Below are 17500 nucleotides of genomic sequence, written 5' to 3'. Positions count from 1 at the left end.
TCAAGGATTACAGTGTGTAACCTGTGCTGACAACAGATAAATGACTGGCAATATTGTGCCAGAGCTGTTGGGTCCTGCATGGAGTACTGATGATGATGATGATGATGATGTTATCTTGCAGAATGGACTCTGCTGGGATAATTTTATGATAAAACACTTTTTTCAAATGCCACTGGGTCCAGGCAGGCATTTACTAGCTACGGGGGCAGCAATCAGTTTCTTCAAAATTTACTGTTCTAAGCCCATTAGAGTTCCAGCGCAGCAAGGCTCTCGATGGAAATCGAAAGCGCCTGCCTCCGTCTGAAGATGCTGCATGCAAATCTTCTGGGCTGAACTCCTACCCTTTAGTGTTAGGATGCTTTAGCAACTGGTTTATGTAAATTCACCCATCAAAATAGGCGGTTTATTTTTAATTGATGAATGTGAATTAGAAAATAAGGACGCTGGGTTAGCATTCACTGAACAGCCGAGCATCCTCGGCCTGTAGCCTGGACACAGGTGAAAACAAGGGGCTGGAAGCAACCCCTTGGCTGGGGCAGCGTAGCCAAAAATAAGCACTCGTTGCCTTATTAGAGGCGAAGGCGTCGCGTGCCTTATTCAGGCATCAGCAGTTAAAGGCATCCCCTTCTTGGGCCTAGCACGAGGCTCTCAGAAAAGCAGACTAATTTTAGCCAAGTGCTGTAATGTGCAAAGGGGGTTTTTGTGTGTAAAACATTGGCAGTGGGATCCTGCTTGTCTTCCAGCACGAAGCGCTCACAGATATTGTCCTATACAATAATACTTAACAACCATTGTCTACCCTGATGATTTACATGTGGTTTTCATTCTGAGGGGAGAGAAGAAGAAAAAAAAAAGTAGAAAAGGCAGAATTTTCTTTTTATTTCTTTTTTTAATGTTCTCGTGTTCCCCTTCACCTAACAAAAACCCCCTTTGGCTAAACCATAAAACAGAATCTCTGTGAAGTTGTGCTGTTGTTGCAGAAAACCTCTCTAAACGAAGTGGTGCTGACCTCACCGTGTTGGTGCGTCGCAGGGACCGCTGGCACCCTAAATTACAGCATTAGCCCCAGCACCTCTCCTAAGTCAACCCAACGTAGGCCCTGCCCCCTTGGAACAGCATCAAAATCAGAAGTGCCATTCTCTAGCAGACACATTCTTGCTTTAGTGAGGTGTTAAAATATCTTCGCATGAGAAGAGGCCCTCCAATGCAATCCCTGCCCCTTCTCTCCATCCCCCTGACTCTGAGGCTGACAAGGATTTTAGTGTGCAAGTTCTGCTGACAGCTGATAAATAACTGACAGTATTTTAGCAGAGTGACGAGGTTCTCCACGGAGTAATTTGTTTTCTCCTTTCTCACCAAGTCTTAAATGTTTTCTTATAAACATCTACAGCAAGGCAGTGCTAACAGAAATGACTTATGGCCAAGGATATGGATAAAAGATGGTGATGGGTTTCTGATCTGCGTTCTTGCAAGGACTGAGCCAAGGAATTGCTCTTCCCTTTGTGCAAATGGGGTTTGCTGGAAACAGAGAGCAAAATTCTGGTGATCAATGGACAAACTTCCCACATTTGATCAGAACTTTGCAGTGTCCCACAGGTTTCCACTGTAAGGTGATAAAATGCCTATTTAGAATCATAGAATCCTTTAGGTTGGAAAAGACCTTTAAGATCGTTGAGTCCAACCATAAATCATCATGTACAACCATATTGGACATGTTGGACTGAGTCCAGAGAAGGCCACAAAGATGATTAGAGGGATTGAACCTGTCTCCTGTGAGGAAGGGCTGAGAGAATTGGGATTGTTCAGCCTGGAGAAGAGAAAGCTTCGTGAAGACCTTAGAGCCTCTTCCAAGTACCTAAAGGGGCTACAAGAGAACTGGAGAGGGACTCTGGACAAGGGCATAGGACAAGGAGGAATGGCTTCACAGTGACAGAGGCGAGGAGTAGGTTGGATATTAGGAAGAAATTCTTGGCTGTGAGGGTGGTGAGGCCCTGGCATAGGTTGCCCAGAGCAGCTGTTCAAGGCCAGGTTGGACAGGGCTTGGAGCAATCTGGGCTAATGGAAAGTGTCCATGCCCATTGCAGGGTGTGGAACAAGATGGTCTTCAAGGTCCCTTTCAACCCAAACCATTCCATGATTCTATGATACTTGAAGGATGAGTATATTATGAGGAGGACCGTGACCAGTGTGGCATGATCCTCCTCTTCACCTCAAAAACTAGCCCACCAGCATTTATACATCCATTATTCCCTCTCACTGTCCCCAGTGAGGCCACAGACCTTTGCCAAACCTATTTTTTGCTGTAATTGAGGTACACCAGCATGTTCCTCAGCTGTCTTTGCATATGAGCATGACAGTGGATGTGTGAAGCTGCAAACCTGTTGCACCCCTGGCCACAGACATGTCATCCAGGTGGCGTGTGTGTAATTTTATTATAAGATTGGTGGCTCTTTACTTTGCTCTTTCATGGAGAAGACCTGCAGTGCTGCTTTGAACTCAAGTCATTCACCCAAACCTTATGTTTTTTCTTTTTCCCTGTGTGCTCTGTATCATCTCAGCAGTTAAACGCTTGATAAGAGAAAGTTGTCAGAAATCAATTCTTCTTCCCCTAATTGCACGGGTGTGATAAAAAAAAAATCGCACGGGGAATCTGCAAGAATTTACACACACATGCAAACAAATAGCTGCTGTCAATTCACGTGGAAGATCTGATAAGGCTGTTATCTCTTGTCATACCTACCAGTGTGTGACAAGAGCTTGGGGAAGGACAGGGGGCAGGAGATATGGGAGCAGGAGGAACGGCGGTGGAAGTCACGATGAGTAAATTCAGAAGAAAAAAAAAAAAAATGCAGATCTAGATGGCAACAATTATCTGAAGATGTCTGGTGTAAGGGAAAGCGGTGTGTGCAGAGATAGTGCTGTACCCAGTTGTCTTGTTTTAATGTAGGATATCACAAAGAAATGAGTGCATGGAGGAAAGGTGATGTTGTCGTCACCATGTGGCTGCCCACTTGAGGACCTGGTCCTCTTCACTCTGAAGAGAGTCCTTGGAAAGGGATTTTTAATAGTATTTTGTCTTTATTTTGTATATATAAAATATATTTTTAAATTATACATAATATATAACATTATATAATATATAATATATGATATTTTATAAATACATATATATAAAACACAAGTATTAAATAGTAACTTGTTCCTCTTTATCTTGGCAGCACAATACAGAATTTGTGTAGTTACTGTTTGAATTCACAACCATTGCATATAGAGACACTTGAGAATATACAGTGACTCATATTTTCCTCATGCTGTCAAATATTTTGGACCAAAGCTTATCCCATCAAGTTGCAGGTGTGGCAGGACAACAGAAGAGGAAAGAATAGGTGGTCCACCTAGAAATCACTTTTGAGTACCCAGAAGTGCCATTAGGCTCAACAGGCATCCTCTACTTTGTGAACAGCCTGCAGAGAACAAGTAGATGTGGTGAATAGATTAGACAGACTGAAAAAATAGTCATAAAATGCAAGGGTTTATACAGCTTTAACTAGAAGGTACTAGGTAGGATAAAAAGCTGAAAGGATGTAATTTCAAAACAAGAACTTTTTAGCAGTGCCTAAGAAAATACTCCCAAAGAAAACAGTGGTCGCTGGGGCTGAGATACAGATGACATGCAGTGAATGAACCTGTTTCATGAACGTGTATGTGGATACATTTGTGTAGAAGCTGACAACCATCCTTCTTGAACGCTTGAAAACAGTCTAACTTCACCTTCATTGAAGCTGGGGTTAAGTCTGAGGGCAGATGCTAGTTTTTTAGAGTCACAGAATCATTTAGGTTGGAAAAGACCTCTTGAGGATCATCGAATCCAACCGCTAACCCAGCACTGCCAAGTTCACCACTAACTCATGTCCCCAAGTACCACATCCACACGGCTTTTAAATCCCTCCAGGGACGGTGACTCAACCAAATAACAAATAAGAAAGTTAATGCAATAATCTGAGAAGTTCAGCTTTAGCTGGAAGGCAAATTTGGAAGTGTCCGTTCTTTGGTTGTTCATTCAGTGAAGTCTAACCTTGAAATATCTTCCTGCAGCAGAGGGATTAGGGACATTGAACCTTTCCAGTGGAAGATGTGCTGTTCCTTGATCACTGTTTTTAAGAGCTTGTGGAAACGTTCAGCATGTAATGAAGGTGTGAAAGTTCTGCTGTAGTGAACACCTCAGCATCAATTCTTTCTTACAGCACATTTCCTCGAAGGGCTATAGGCAGTTGATAGTCCAGAGGAGAAAACATCTCAAATTATGATAATGGCAAGCAAAGATGATTTGTATTGCTTTTGCATTCTTCAGCTGTAAAGCCAGATATAAATTTGAGTATTTTGTTGTGTTTATATTATAGGCAGAGCCTAAAATAACTGTTCCAAGAGTTGGAACACAATTGGCCTTGTGAGCCTCTCTTCTGTTTCCTTCCTACCTGCTCTCTGATTGAGATATGGGTAACTAGAGATTCATAAGAACCATCCTGTAGCTACAAACTAAATTAAAACCTATCAGTTTTGCAAATTTTAAGGCAAACACTTCATCCTGTGATAGAATGGCAGGAATTAAGTGAAGGCTGTGACATTCACCTGCGAGGGGCTGAGAGACTCGAGCCAGAGAGTACCAAGATCTTCCCTCACAAACCTTATGGAACACAAAAATATTTGGACTACCTGCACTTGTGTACACTTTGCCTTTCTATAAAAACTTGAATCTGTTAGTATTTCAACGTGAGTAGTTGGGATGTTAACTTAGAAGTAGAGAAACTGAGGCAGGAAGTGAGTTACCACAAGAGGAAATGGCCTCAAGTTGTGCCAGAGGAGATTTAGGTTGCATATTAGGGAAAATCTCTTCATGGAAAGGCTTGTCAAGCTCTGTCACAGGCTACCAGGGGCAATGGTGGAGTCACCATCCCTGGAGGAATTTAAAAGATGTATAGATGTGGCCCTTTGGGGGCATGGGTTAGTGGTGGCCTCAGCAGTGCTGGGGTAATGGTTGGGCTTGATGATGGTTGAGGGCTTTTCTGACCTGAATTAGTCTGTGATTCTCCGATCTTTTAGCTTTCCAATAAATTGCATGTTTGCCAGTCGTATCAAAAGATCCACAGAGGGCAGTGAAGGTGTTTGGGTTTGAGTGGTGTTTTCTCTCCTCTGGTTTCAATTGCCTGGGCTCCTGATTAATCGTCGAAGGAGTTTGCTCCGCTGGCATCGGCAGCGTGCGAAAGGAGAGAGGAACTATCTCAGAAACACAAAGAGCTGAAATATTTTGTGATCTCTTCCCACTCAGATGTTTCCTTCAAGTCGCGTTCCCTCAGTCGAGGGAAATAATTTCAGTTACCCTGGTCACAGCAGAAAGCAGTCCTCTTTTTGAATGCCTTTTTTCATTAATGTAGATGTGTTCCTGAGATGAGAGACGATGTTTCTTCTAATTACGGTTACATGTAGCTAATTTCCTTTTTTTAAAAGCTCAGTGTGAAAGGCAGTTTCCTTTAAAAGGGGGGGGGGGGGGGGAAGAAAAAAGTGATACAGCTGATGTTCCTGTTGCCTTAGCAACAGATTTATTTATTAGGGTCTGAAATGACATGAGTTAATATACCACATACCTGCTGATCGGCAAACTCTCCTATTTCAGCTCCAGTTGACAATTAAGTCCTGGACAGCTACAGCCAGGGGTTAATGTTACTCATTAGGAGAACTAGGTCATTACTGGGATATCAAGGCACTTAAGGCAGCATGGATAAAATACAAAATTTAACATCTCAAGGAGTGAGGGGTTTTATGTTAATTAACCTTATTTTCCTTTCATTAAAAAAAAATCTTTCATATATGCATATGACAGTGGATCAATTAATTGGGAAAGGGAAAAAAAAAAGAAGTAAGCTGTAGTTTACTTTCCTCTCCTAGTTGTCTTCATTTCCTTTGGAAGGGTTTCATTATTTTATGGAAAATTCTTATGTCTATATGATGAGTAAAAAGGGTATTAAAATTAAGAAGGGAATCATCATGGAAATCAGCTTTACCACAAGGGAATGAGCAAATAAAAGCCTTGGAAATGAAAATAAATAAGCTTTGCTAATACCTCACCTAAGGAGCAGAATATAAGCCCATCAGAGCTTGGAGATATTTAGAGGTACTTCTTTGCTTCTTTATTAAGCAGTTACATAGTTATTTGACCTTCAGAAACTGAAACTTTAGAGAACTAATTCAAGTTGTTGGCAAATATTCTATTTACAGGAAGCTGATTGCTGGCTTAGCCGACAGTAACTCCTGTAGTTAGTATTTGGCTTCTGATTTCCAGGAAAATTAAATATATTCTCTGAAAGTTTTATTAAGATATCTGAGTGGGAGTTTTAACTTGATAAGTCATGAGTGATTTAATAAAGCTCTCCTGAAAGCCTTTATTTACTAACTTTTAGCAGACTTCATTCTGATACTGGAGAACTTAATAGGCTGAAAAAGAATCGCATTAAAATGAAACTTATTTTTTTACTCACTGTTTCCCCAAATACACTTGGTTCTTTCACTTGTACTAAGCACTCCACTTTCTTTTCTATATTTGAGCTCTGTGGCCCAATTCTGCTTCTTATTGTGTTTAGACCAATTTGGTGTAAAACCTTTCTCCATTCCTGTCAAGACAAGGTTGAAGCAGCGTCTTACCTGGGCTGCACTTAATGAGCAATTGTATCAGGTTGTAAGAGCACTGTTACCTGTTACAAAAGTGAAATTCAAGCCCTGTGAGAGGTTTTTGACTCCATGGGATGGTTTTACATATAATAAAAAAGTTAAATAATATCGAGATTCTGCCTGAAATATCACACACAAAAACCTTCCTTCAGGGCCAGGTTGGGTTGGGTTTGGAGTAACCTCCCCTAGTAGGGGGTGACCCTGCCCATGGCATGAGAGTTGGAATGAGATGAGCTTTAAGATCCTTTCCCACCCAAGCCATTCCATGATTCTATGATACTGTGAATCCCTCTCTGCTATCCAGCTGCTCACAGAGTACCAACTTCAGTGCCATCCTCTGGAGCCTGTTACAATAAATGCTTGAACCATGATTGAGAAACTGATTTTGAGTTAATGTAAGGCTACAACTGCATCCCCTGGACATTTGAAGATCATTTAAGTTTGGAACAGATGCATCAGTTTGCCTTAACAGCTCTGGTAAGCTTGGCTCTCCATTTTCCCATGGCGGGAAACTCATTTTATGGTGTCTTTTCTCTTTCTTGTACAGCTGTGAAACCCAAGTCTTAGAGCAGAAACACACGTGAACTGGTGGGATTAAGAAGTTCTCTCAAGGCTCTTCCACCTGTGGCTATCAAAGCAATCCTTTTCTACTCCATTCACCTAATCTGGTTTTGGCCTTTCAAACCTCTTCCTTCTGTCTTTGCCAGGCTCAGTTCCCTGGGCATGTCCTCATACACAGTCATGTGCAGCAAATTTGCATCTCATTCTTCTCTAGTTCCTCAGTCTTTCTCTGTCTCCATCTTTTCACTCCCTGTCTCTGCAAGGGACTTTCAACAACACCCTGGTCCCTCTTTTCTCCTAAGGCCCCTTGTCCAACCCATGTTGTCCTCTTGGTCTCTTACACTGGTTTCCCATTTTCCCCAATATGAACTGGCTTTGTGTTGTATCTTTTCCCCATCTCCTTTACTTCTTCGCTCAGTTCCCTATTTCTTTGCCATGCTATTCTTTCAGAGCTGGTCATATTGATCAGATCCCTTTGCTTTTTTTCTGATTCAAATCTAAGAGTTTTAATCCAGCTAGAAAAGCTTATTGCTTGTATATTCCTTGTTTATTTCCTTACTTTCAGTGCATATGAACCAGTTCTTTAATCTGCAAAGTCCAGTCATTTTATTCTGAGTGCAGCAGATGAGTCACTGAAAGTGAAGACAGGATCTGTGTTCATAGTTCAGATATTAGATCCTGCCTGGGTTTTGGCAGCCTGACCTGCAGCAGTAGGACTGTCCTGCTCAGCTTTAGCCTAAGGTGTGCCCAAGACATGGGCATTGTTCAGTGACCAGGCACAAAAAGACATTTTCCAAAGGCCTGGCTACGCTTTTAGGAAGATTTCCAACACATGCAACAAAAAGCATATCTTGGACTGAAAACCAAATACATCCAAATATTCAGTTCTTACTTGAAAACAAAAAGATGTTCAAATACATAAAACAGAGACTTATTTAAAATCTAATACATCCAAGATATGCTTTGCAGTTTTACTAGGTAGTGTTGTGTTTTGGTTTTTTTCATCTTGTTCTTGGACGTTCTGGAAAACTTTGGGCAGAACTTTTCTAGAAGATTATAGTCCAAGATAAGCCTTAGTTTTGGGAAACATCATAGGCAAGGACAGAAGAGGTTTTGTAATACAAAGTCCCAGGCAAACTTAGCAGATGGTGCCACCAACCCCCATTGTAATTCACAGCACCCTGGATCAAAGTATGGGAATAGCCTTCAGGAGACAAAAATCAAATATTTCAGAAGCAAGTGATCTAATACTTCTCCTTATTCTCACCAGTAATAGGAGGGTTATGTTTCTTCCTTTAAAGCTCTTTTTAATTAGTTTCCTCTTCTTGCAACACTGTTTGACTCTTGTCTCTTTCCCTTCTCTTCCCTGTTCTCCTTTTCTGCCTGTTTTCACCCTTTTCCCCCCCTCCCTTTGTCCTCTAATCACTACTTTTTCTCAGCTGTTTTTGCAAAACCTGACTCAATTCAATGAGTTGATTCCTCGTTCTGAAAGCAGTGAGATTTGGGGTTACTTTTATCTTGTTGAATAATGAGTTTCAAGCCTTGGTCTTGGTGCCAGAAAAATTCCTGACTGGGAGCTGTTATAAGGATGAGTTATCTCAGGTACCTGAGCTAATTACTCTTGGGGTATTAATCAGTAAAGACCAAGACTTAGTGTTTGACCCAGGCAAGTGATGGAGTATTAAACAGTTGTAACTTGGTAATGTGAATCCACCATGGAAATCAGAGAGGAGCCACTTGTAAGGTGGGATCACCATTTCCAGGCAAATCTGTAGTAATATAGTTTTTATGTAGTAATTTATATATAAATTTATATTTATATACAACTTCTTCTATTCTTTAAAGGAACCACTTGAGTACATGGTTATCTACTTATTATCCTATTCATAACCATTTATTGTTACCATTACATAACTTTTTTATAGTATTTTATGGTTCAATTACAGTTGGGTATGTTGTATGTGCTTATCAGGGCTGTCAGAGTCACTCAGGTATTTTATCTCATCCCAACAAAAGAAATCTTTTCCTGTGTTACCTTTGGAACACTAAAGGTGGTTACTTTAATTTTTTTTTTAATAAACTGTTTGGAGTTAGTCCTTAGCAGTTACTGGGTTTTGTTGCAGATTCAAATAAAATGTTTTTTTTGTCTGAACCCTCCACTTTGGAGCAGCCAGGCTGTCCGAGTTGGAGTAAAAGAAATGAAAGGCATCATTGATTTTTACACCAGCATAACTGAGACCAAACACCAGTCTTTGTCTTCGAAGGTTAATCTCCCTTTAGGAAATAAGCAGGAGGCTCCATGACTGATGCTGATCCAGAGGTTTCTTTGGTTAGAGAACGTGCAATATTTTATTTTGAGTTTTTCCTTCATGAGTTGTGAGGGGAGAAGAAGAATCTAAACAATAAACTCCCAAGGTTCTTTTTTTTTTTTCCATTTTTATGAATCTCTTGTAGATAACACGAGATAGGAGAAAATGCTTTTCCAGCGTAAAGCAAAAGGCCACCCATTTTTCTCAGGTCTGTGATTTGAACAAATCAGAGGGTAAAATACACACTTCTCACTGTAAATACGTCATGGACTCTAATAGAAAATAAAACACTGTCTTTGCCAGTACTGTTTGGCTGCTTTTTGCCTCCCCAGTGCCATTTTTTAATTCCTGGCTTGCAGAGGTGTTCTGCAAGCACAGGCAAGGATTAGGACCTTTTTTGCTTGTAGGACCTCCAGTTGCCAGCTGAAATTTATTCTGTAGGGTCCTTTTTTTTCACACAAAAGCATTTTCTTCTACTTGACTCCATTTTCTGTGAACTGAGGGGGTATTAGATATTGTGGTAACTTTTGATGCTGATGATGCCAGACAATGTTTAGAGGCACAATTACAGCAAAGACATTTTATAAAGCAGATCAGCTGAAAAATAAAACTCACTGGACTTAACTACATATTTACAGTCTACCTCTGCCTCATCTTGGAAATGTAAAAAGAGGGGAAAATACTGTGATAAATTGAATAAATGAAAAGCAATTAACTTTTTCTTCCATGTTTGCATTTCACAGTTATTTCTTTTTCCCCTCTTTCTTTTCTAATAGCTCTTTCCTGGCAGTAATATTTTCTCTTTTGCAGTTATCATGAGCATTGTTACCACAAATTTGGTATTAAAATTTTAATTTTTTTCTGTCACTTCCCCCCCCCCCCAATCTTAACATAGAAAATTTATATTAAAGTCATTTGATTTAGGAAAGTATTCAGTGAAAATAATTACTAGAATGTATTTCATTTGATATATTGAATAGGCTTGTAACATGAGTCCTCTTACTTTGAGAAGAATATTATTCTCCTAAAGTATTTACTGATTCTGATTCTCACCATATGAAAGCTCCTCTAAGACCATATCTTGCAGATGGGGAAACCTGGGCAGAGCTGTCTCATGGGAAATCAGTGTCAGGAAAAGCCCAGAAATCTGCAATTCTCTGTTTTGAAGGCCAGGTTTATTTTTTTGCGACTACATTTCTACTTTCTAACATTGTTGGATTACAGTAAACCTACATTCAGATTTTTCTGAGCTCAAGATTAAATGTGAAATATCAAAGTGTAATACAGCAAGTAGTATCATGCAATGAAAAAATCCCTGCTATTGTTCTTTAGGTTGGGTTTGGCTTGAAGTGGAGCCTTGTTTTTAGTTCTGTGGGGTGTGCATACAAAGACTGCACCATTTATTGATGTGCTGCTGTTGGCTTCTTGAGAATGCCCTGGAAGATACAGGGAACAGGAGACTGATGTCATATGATCCCTCTTATCAGCCTGTGGCCTTCTCATCACCCTTCCCACGGCCGTACCAGGTCAGGCCAAACAGGAAAGAACCTCAAGTTCCTGCTGTTATCACACCAACCAAGAATGTTCCTGGGGTAAAGGCACCTTCCAGCTCCTAGCAGAGACTGTGCTTGCTTTTCTTCACCTTCTTTCTTTCGCATATTTGAACTCTGACAAGGGTTTTTGCAGATTTTCTGCCTGTTGCTCCACGGTGCTTTGGCTCTCCATCCTCTCTGTGCTGTGATTCCCTGTTCCTGCCACCACGTACCTTTGCTCTCTTTATTCTCTTCCTCTTGGTTCTCCTGTTCTGCTTCCTATTTTATATCTTTACTGTTTTTTTCTGACCTTTTCTCTAGCACTGTCAAGTACTTTCTACAGCTTCTCCCTATCTCCAAGTCTGCTTTTTCTGTATTCTTTCATTTTCCCAATCCTGTGCCTTTTCCTTTTTCTCTCCTGTTTACCCTGGGTTTATCCTTTTTCTCTCTGGGTGTGGATATGCCATAATTTTTTAGTTTTCACCAGGATTATTTATTTTTTTTTGTGATTTCATTTCTTTTCTAGTGGTTCTCCTCCCCTTTACATTGCTTTGCCCACCTCCTCTGCCCTGTTGCTACCAAACTCACACCTCACTATTTCACTTTCCTGAAAGGACCAGTATCATTCCTGTCAATGTCTGTGTCTTTGAAACATCATTTCCTTAGTTTTTAATTATTGATTCTGTGCTCATGGGCTTCCCCAGCCCCCCTGCCTGCCCCTCACACCTTTCCTGTGCTCCTCTGCAGTCATGCAGTGGTCGATGTCCCCTGTCCCCTTCTCCCTGGAGGTCTCTTGGCTTGTCTTTGATCTCCACAACTGCTGCCCAGCCTCCTCAATTATGAGTGATACTTCAGTAGCCTATTTTACCAACTATTTTCTAGTAATCATTGTAGGCAGGTAGAAATCAATCTTTTAGCTCTTTGATGCATGTCGTAAAAAATTTTAAAAAACTAAAAAATTCAAATGCTGCTTCAACTTCTGAAGATTTTTTTGACATTTCCCACCTTTGCTCATCTGACATTCAGGTAATTTGGTGAAATGGGGAGGCAGAAGGAGATGCACCCAGTGTGAATTGCTTGGATTTAGGGCACTGTACAATGTGAAATACTGCGTGCCCTCACAATTTGGGATTCTCTCCTGCTGAAAATCTCCCATGCTAAATGTCCTAAGAAGATTAAGATCAACCCTTTTAATATTGCTTTTAGCTGAGCTTATTTGTAACCCTTTCAGAATATGTAGCACCTTAATGGTTGGACTCGATGGTCTTAAAGGTCTTTTCCAACCTAAATGATTCCGTGATTCTAAGAGATGTCACGACAGGGCTGTTGCTTTCACAAGCATTACATACTCTATGTAGTACATAGTATTTCCTCAAATATTAACACTTTCTCCCCTGGTTTTGCACTTTTTTGTTACTGATTAAATACGTTAACCCCAGGTTTTAATTTTTGTTTTAATATACTGCATTTATTTTACCCTTTGAGCAAGTCCTACCTGTTCTCCACAACTCTTCTACTTCCTAATTGCATTGCTTAGATGTGCCTTCTTCCAAATCATAAATAACTATGATTATCACCATGTAGGATAAGTTTACATATACTTAAAAAATTAAACTAAAATCAGAGAAAGCCATATGGGTCTCTTACTGAATTCAGGAGATGAATATGCATTGAATAATGTAAAGGGCCAAATTCTGTTAATTTTTTATTTATTTTTTTAATGTTTTTCTCCATCATTGGGTATTTTACATCCCCGGGGAATAACTCCAGTGTAGCTGGTCTCCATGTACTATCCTTCCAGTCACATCAGTGGGTAAGACTCAAGGGCTCAGGCTGAATTCCCAAAATCCCTGAAGAGCAGAAGGGTGTTTTGGAGCCTGTTGCCATTGATTGTATAGAGGAGCATCATCCTAGTGCTATGAAGTTGCTTGTTTAAATCATTTGAGGCTGAAAAGAGGGATGTCAAGTCATCAATTAATCCTGACAGCATCCTTCTGTGGTGAAGAAATAATATTGTCACACCCATATTATGAACAGAGAATCGAAGGCAGAGATAATGGAGGCTCAGCACTGGTGCTGCTGCTCCCACCACCTTCACATTCCCCATTCAAGGACACTCTTCAAAGTTTTCAGATTACAAAGGAAAGTCACTAAATCAAGCTGAACCCTGGACCTTGTCCCTCTGCCTAGATCACTAAACTTCAGCCAGTTCTTAAGAGAGAGTTCAGATCTCTCTTAAAATGGGTGTTGGACTCAAAAATAGAAAATCCTGGGTAAAAGAAATGTAATGTGCAGTATCTGAACAAGGAGATGGAATGTTTCCAAGGCAGAGCTCTCAAATCTGAATGTAGGTATGGTGTCTGTGTCTGTTTTGGGGCATTTACAGCTGGAGTTTGGTCATTCTGGTGTTTTCATGTTTTTACAATGAAATTTAGAGCATCTTCATCCCATGCCCAATTCTTATTTTTCATTTATCAGATGCATATCAAATCAAGTGAAAATACAAAAGCATTTCAAATACCTTAACTGAACAACAAAGCCAGACCCTGGAGTCACATTAGCTTGATTTTTTTCCCTAAACAAAATATCTTAAAAAAAAAAACAACTTTGCATTTTAGTACCAGGCTTTTATACTGTTTTGCAGTTCTTCTTCGGGAAATGGAGTATATATAATTAATACTGTTTAATAAAGCTCAAAAATGCAACAGATGCAGCCAAAAGTGCACATCATTTTGAGCAGATCTTTACAGAACAGACATTCCATATTGTGTTCATCTTTTTCCACGATCACTGCTATGGCAATCTGGTGTGTTTAGCAGTTGTTGCTGAGTAAGGCAGACTGGATTGTATATGATTTTCTCCATGTCAGCCAAGAAACAGAGCTCTCTTCTTTTTGATGCAGCAAAGAGGTGGTCTTGTACTATTTATTGCTTTCTACCAGGAGCAGCTAATACCTGTAGTAACCTGCAAGAATAATAATACACTGCAGTCTGTAGGTGCAAGGACTAGAAGCTTTCTGTAGGTCTTTACTGAAAATAAATGGGTTATGGGGTAGAGAAGTCACAGGAACTAATAAATCAAATCAGATGAGCTCCCAAATAGAAAAACTATAAGATTCAGGAAATATGTAATTAAAATCTGTGAGTATCACCTAAAAGTGAAATATTTTAAACGAGGGTATGGAAGGAGGTTCACCTACAGCAGAAAACCCATAAGAGAGGCTCCAGTGCAGAGGAAACGTTTCCCCTTTCAGCATTCCTTCTGGGTGCCAAATTTTCCTTCTGTTCTTCCCCACCTATTAAACAAAGCTGCAACTTCCAATTCCTATCAGTTTTCCTAAATATGTGCAGCTTATGTGGCTTCGCCGAGCTGTAAGGCTCCGTGTTCTCCTGCCAGCTCCTTGACAATGTGGCTCCAACAGCATCCTCCACTTTTGGCTGCCTCTGGGACCCCTGGTCTCTTCTGGAAAGCGAGAGGGAAAGCATATCCTTTGCTGGAAGGACTTTTTGTGACTGTGAAGCTGATAGCGGGGCTGTGAAGAGCTTGGAAAGATCTCTGTCGGCATCGTGGCTGTGGAGTCTGCCGGCTCAGGGATGCGTCGGTCCATCGGGATGAGCGGATCCGGGGTGGGCTCACAGCGTCACATATAAAGCACCCACAAAGCCTGTCTTTGGGAAACTGAGGCTGAGGAGAAACTTTGTGATGAATTTCACTGACTCCCAGCATCAAGGCTGTTTTCCTTGCAAGCATTTACAGTAGGGGGATGTTCCTTTCCAGCCAAATCCAAATCCTGAATTGCGATCCCATGTCCCACGAGCTGGGCATTTGGAGGGAACTGAATACTGGCAGCATGTTCCTGCACAGAAGTTACCTACCAGAAACAGGTGGCTCTTTTAGGAGTGAGGATGCAGTAAACTAATAGACAAAGATCTGGGATCTTTGCAACTGGGAGAAACCCACTTTCCAAGCCAGTGCTCATATCCACTTTGGTTACTGGAACCGCCGTGAAAACTCCTGGTTCACAGATGTGAAACAAATTACGGAGCTTATGCAGTTGCATTCCTCCTTATTATTGGGAACAAAACAAATCTGGGGAATGGAGGACTTCTTAAAGTGATTATTGTCTGGCTTTATTTTAAGAAAATGGTACTAATTCTGAAAGCTCCCCAATTCCTGAAGGTTTCTCAGCCTAGGGAAGTCACATTAATTATAAGATTAATTTATTTTAATTCCCTAAACCAAAAATATTGACTAAATGAGAAATTAAGACGTGTAGAGCTGCAGATGTCATTCGGCTTCAGATTTCCTGAATGATATAATTATTAATCTTTCGTATAGCAGAGTCACAGACCTACAGATTCATTCTGCAAAGTTAGTCTGTGAAGAAAGACACCAGGACAGCTGAGCTATAGATTTGCTCTTAATACAGGAAGGAAAAAGGTGGAATTTTCTAAATAATAAATAAACCCAAAATATTTTAAAAGCATATGGTGCACATCTGTCTGAAATACAATAATTTAAAGCAGAATAATTAAGTGCAAGATATAATATTCACCTTAGAGTAAGGAAATTATCTCATTTCTTTTTTAATATAAATTGTGAAATTTGGAAATTTAGATCATTTGCAATACCTTTTGAACGTCTCGTTTTGTGCTAGTAAAGGAGATAGATTAGAAAATTGGGGAGTTAATTTGTTTTTATGTAAACCTGAATTGTGTTTCATGTCATTGAGTGTCATATCCATACAAACCCTTAATGTTATCTTTGACTGAAATTATAAATAAGTACAGGTTTCTTATATGCTGTTTTAACTTCTATTTAACTTCTTAAAAGTCTAAAGGTAGAAAATACCTTGTGGTAGTTTATTCCTTTCTTTACCTAAAGCACTGAATGGATTGGAAGCTTTTCATGAGTATAGCATGGATTCCCAAAATTCCAGTTTGGGAAATCCTGTGCATTTAGTGAGAGTTTTTGATTGACCTATTTCTCCTGAAAAAAAGGGTGAACTGTAGTAGAAGTCATATACATACTTTTGACAGGCAAAAAAAATAGTTTTCTTCCTACCCAGTTTTTTAAAACGCTTTTGCCTTCAGTTGAGTGAGATGTTACTCGGTCCTTCTCACTTGGTAATTTGAAGAGTGAAGGAATCAGTTTAAGATAGGGAAGAGAGAAGAATCTGATGAAATTGTGATCCTGTATTGAGGAAAATGTTCAACTATGCAGTGTAAGCAAAGAAAAGAGGGAAATTAGTCCCCAAAAGTACAATTTAAAAGAAATATTGTTCTGATGAAAAAAACTTAACAATTCCACAAGTAAACAATACTGAGATAAGTTCTGTTTGTTTTAAGGGAACATGACAAAGACCCTGAAACTTTCTTTAAAGTCCTGATGAAGCTGAAAGAGGAAGATCTGCCTTTCCATGTGTCCGTCCTCGGAGAGACTTTCAGTGAAATTCCAGGTACCTTTCCATTTTTTCTTTCCAATAAAGTTAACATAAAATAGGTGCTTCCATAAGTAGCTTTCATGTATGTATTTTCTTATCTTAGTGGAAAGAAAGTGTTTAAAATCTTCCTACTTGTAAAACTAAATAATATTGATACATTGTAAAATTAAAATTATTAAACATGGTAAGCATTTTTTATTTTACTTGTCAGACCAAAACTTTACTTATGACTTTTGGTTCAGTAACACTTCTAAATTTATTTACATAGAGAGATAGTTGTGAGTGATTGGATGGTTCAGATAGGAAACAAAATCTTTCAGGTCAAGGCCACTCATCTGAAATACAGACTGCGATTTTAGCAGGTGAAAACACTTAGTTCCCTTTCAGACATGAGGTTAAGGGCTGCTGTGGAGAGCTTCTGGTTTGTATCTGGCATGAAAGTGGTCATTAATCTTTAATATTTTTATACCACTCTTTTGCACACTCCTTCCGTTTCTTGGCTTCTGAGAACCACCACTCTGTGAACAGTTTCACCTGTCTGCAAAATAAATAGATTATATTCAGAATCACACAGCTTTGTGCCTGAGATATTGTGGCAATAAAGAGAATAATCAAATCCTGTACTGGGTGCATTTGTAATAAATTAAACCTTTAAAAAATGTACATTAATGACAAGCGAGTGTCAAAATATCCAATGTTTTAGCTCATACATGTTTTCCAAAGTGTAGGCTTCCATCCCTTCGCCTCATCAGTCTGTGAAAATAGACTGGGGATTAGTTTATTTGTCAGGTCTGTCATATCTGTTGCCTGCTGGACTGGTGATATTTCAATTGGTTTAGTTTTGATTTTGCCGTTTTTAAGACGCCAAGGAATTGATCTGATCCAAATAACTTTCGGGTCCCCAACTGTGGCACAGCTGGATTGGAAAAAGA

At 39.8% G+C, this 17500-nt stretch overlaps 1 protein-coding gene across 20 annotated transcripts in view; it reads left to right on the top strand.

Moving 5' to 3' along the window:
• The window catches only part of GTDC1 (glycosyltransferase like domain containing 1), a 171411-nt gene that overhangs the window by 137102 nt on the left and 16809 nt on the right, over positions 1-17500 (top strand). For all 20 annotated transcript variants that reach the window (XM_051810349.1, XM_051810367.1, XM_051810364.1 and 17 more), the window contains one exon: positions 16474-16583. In XM_051810349.1, the coding sequence (XP_051666309.1) occupies positions 16474-16583 (110 nt within the window). The remainder of the gene's footprint in view (positions 1-16473; positions 16584-17500) is intronic.

Source organism: Manacus candei, unplaced genomic scaffold (assembly GCF_025592945.1).
Source record: "Manacus candei isolate 608988 ecotype Guabito, Panama unplaced genomic scaffold, ASM2559294v1 h1tg000077l, whole genome shotgun sequence".
Lineage (NCBI taxonomy): Eukaryota > Metazoa > Chordata > Aves > Passeriformes > Pipridae > Manacus > Manacus candei.
Note: the sequence above shows the minus strand (reverse complement) of the source record. Positions and strands in the feature narration are given on the sequence as shown.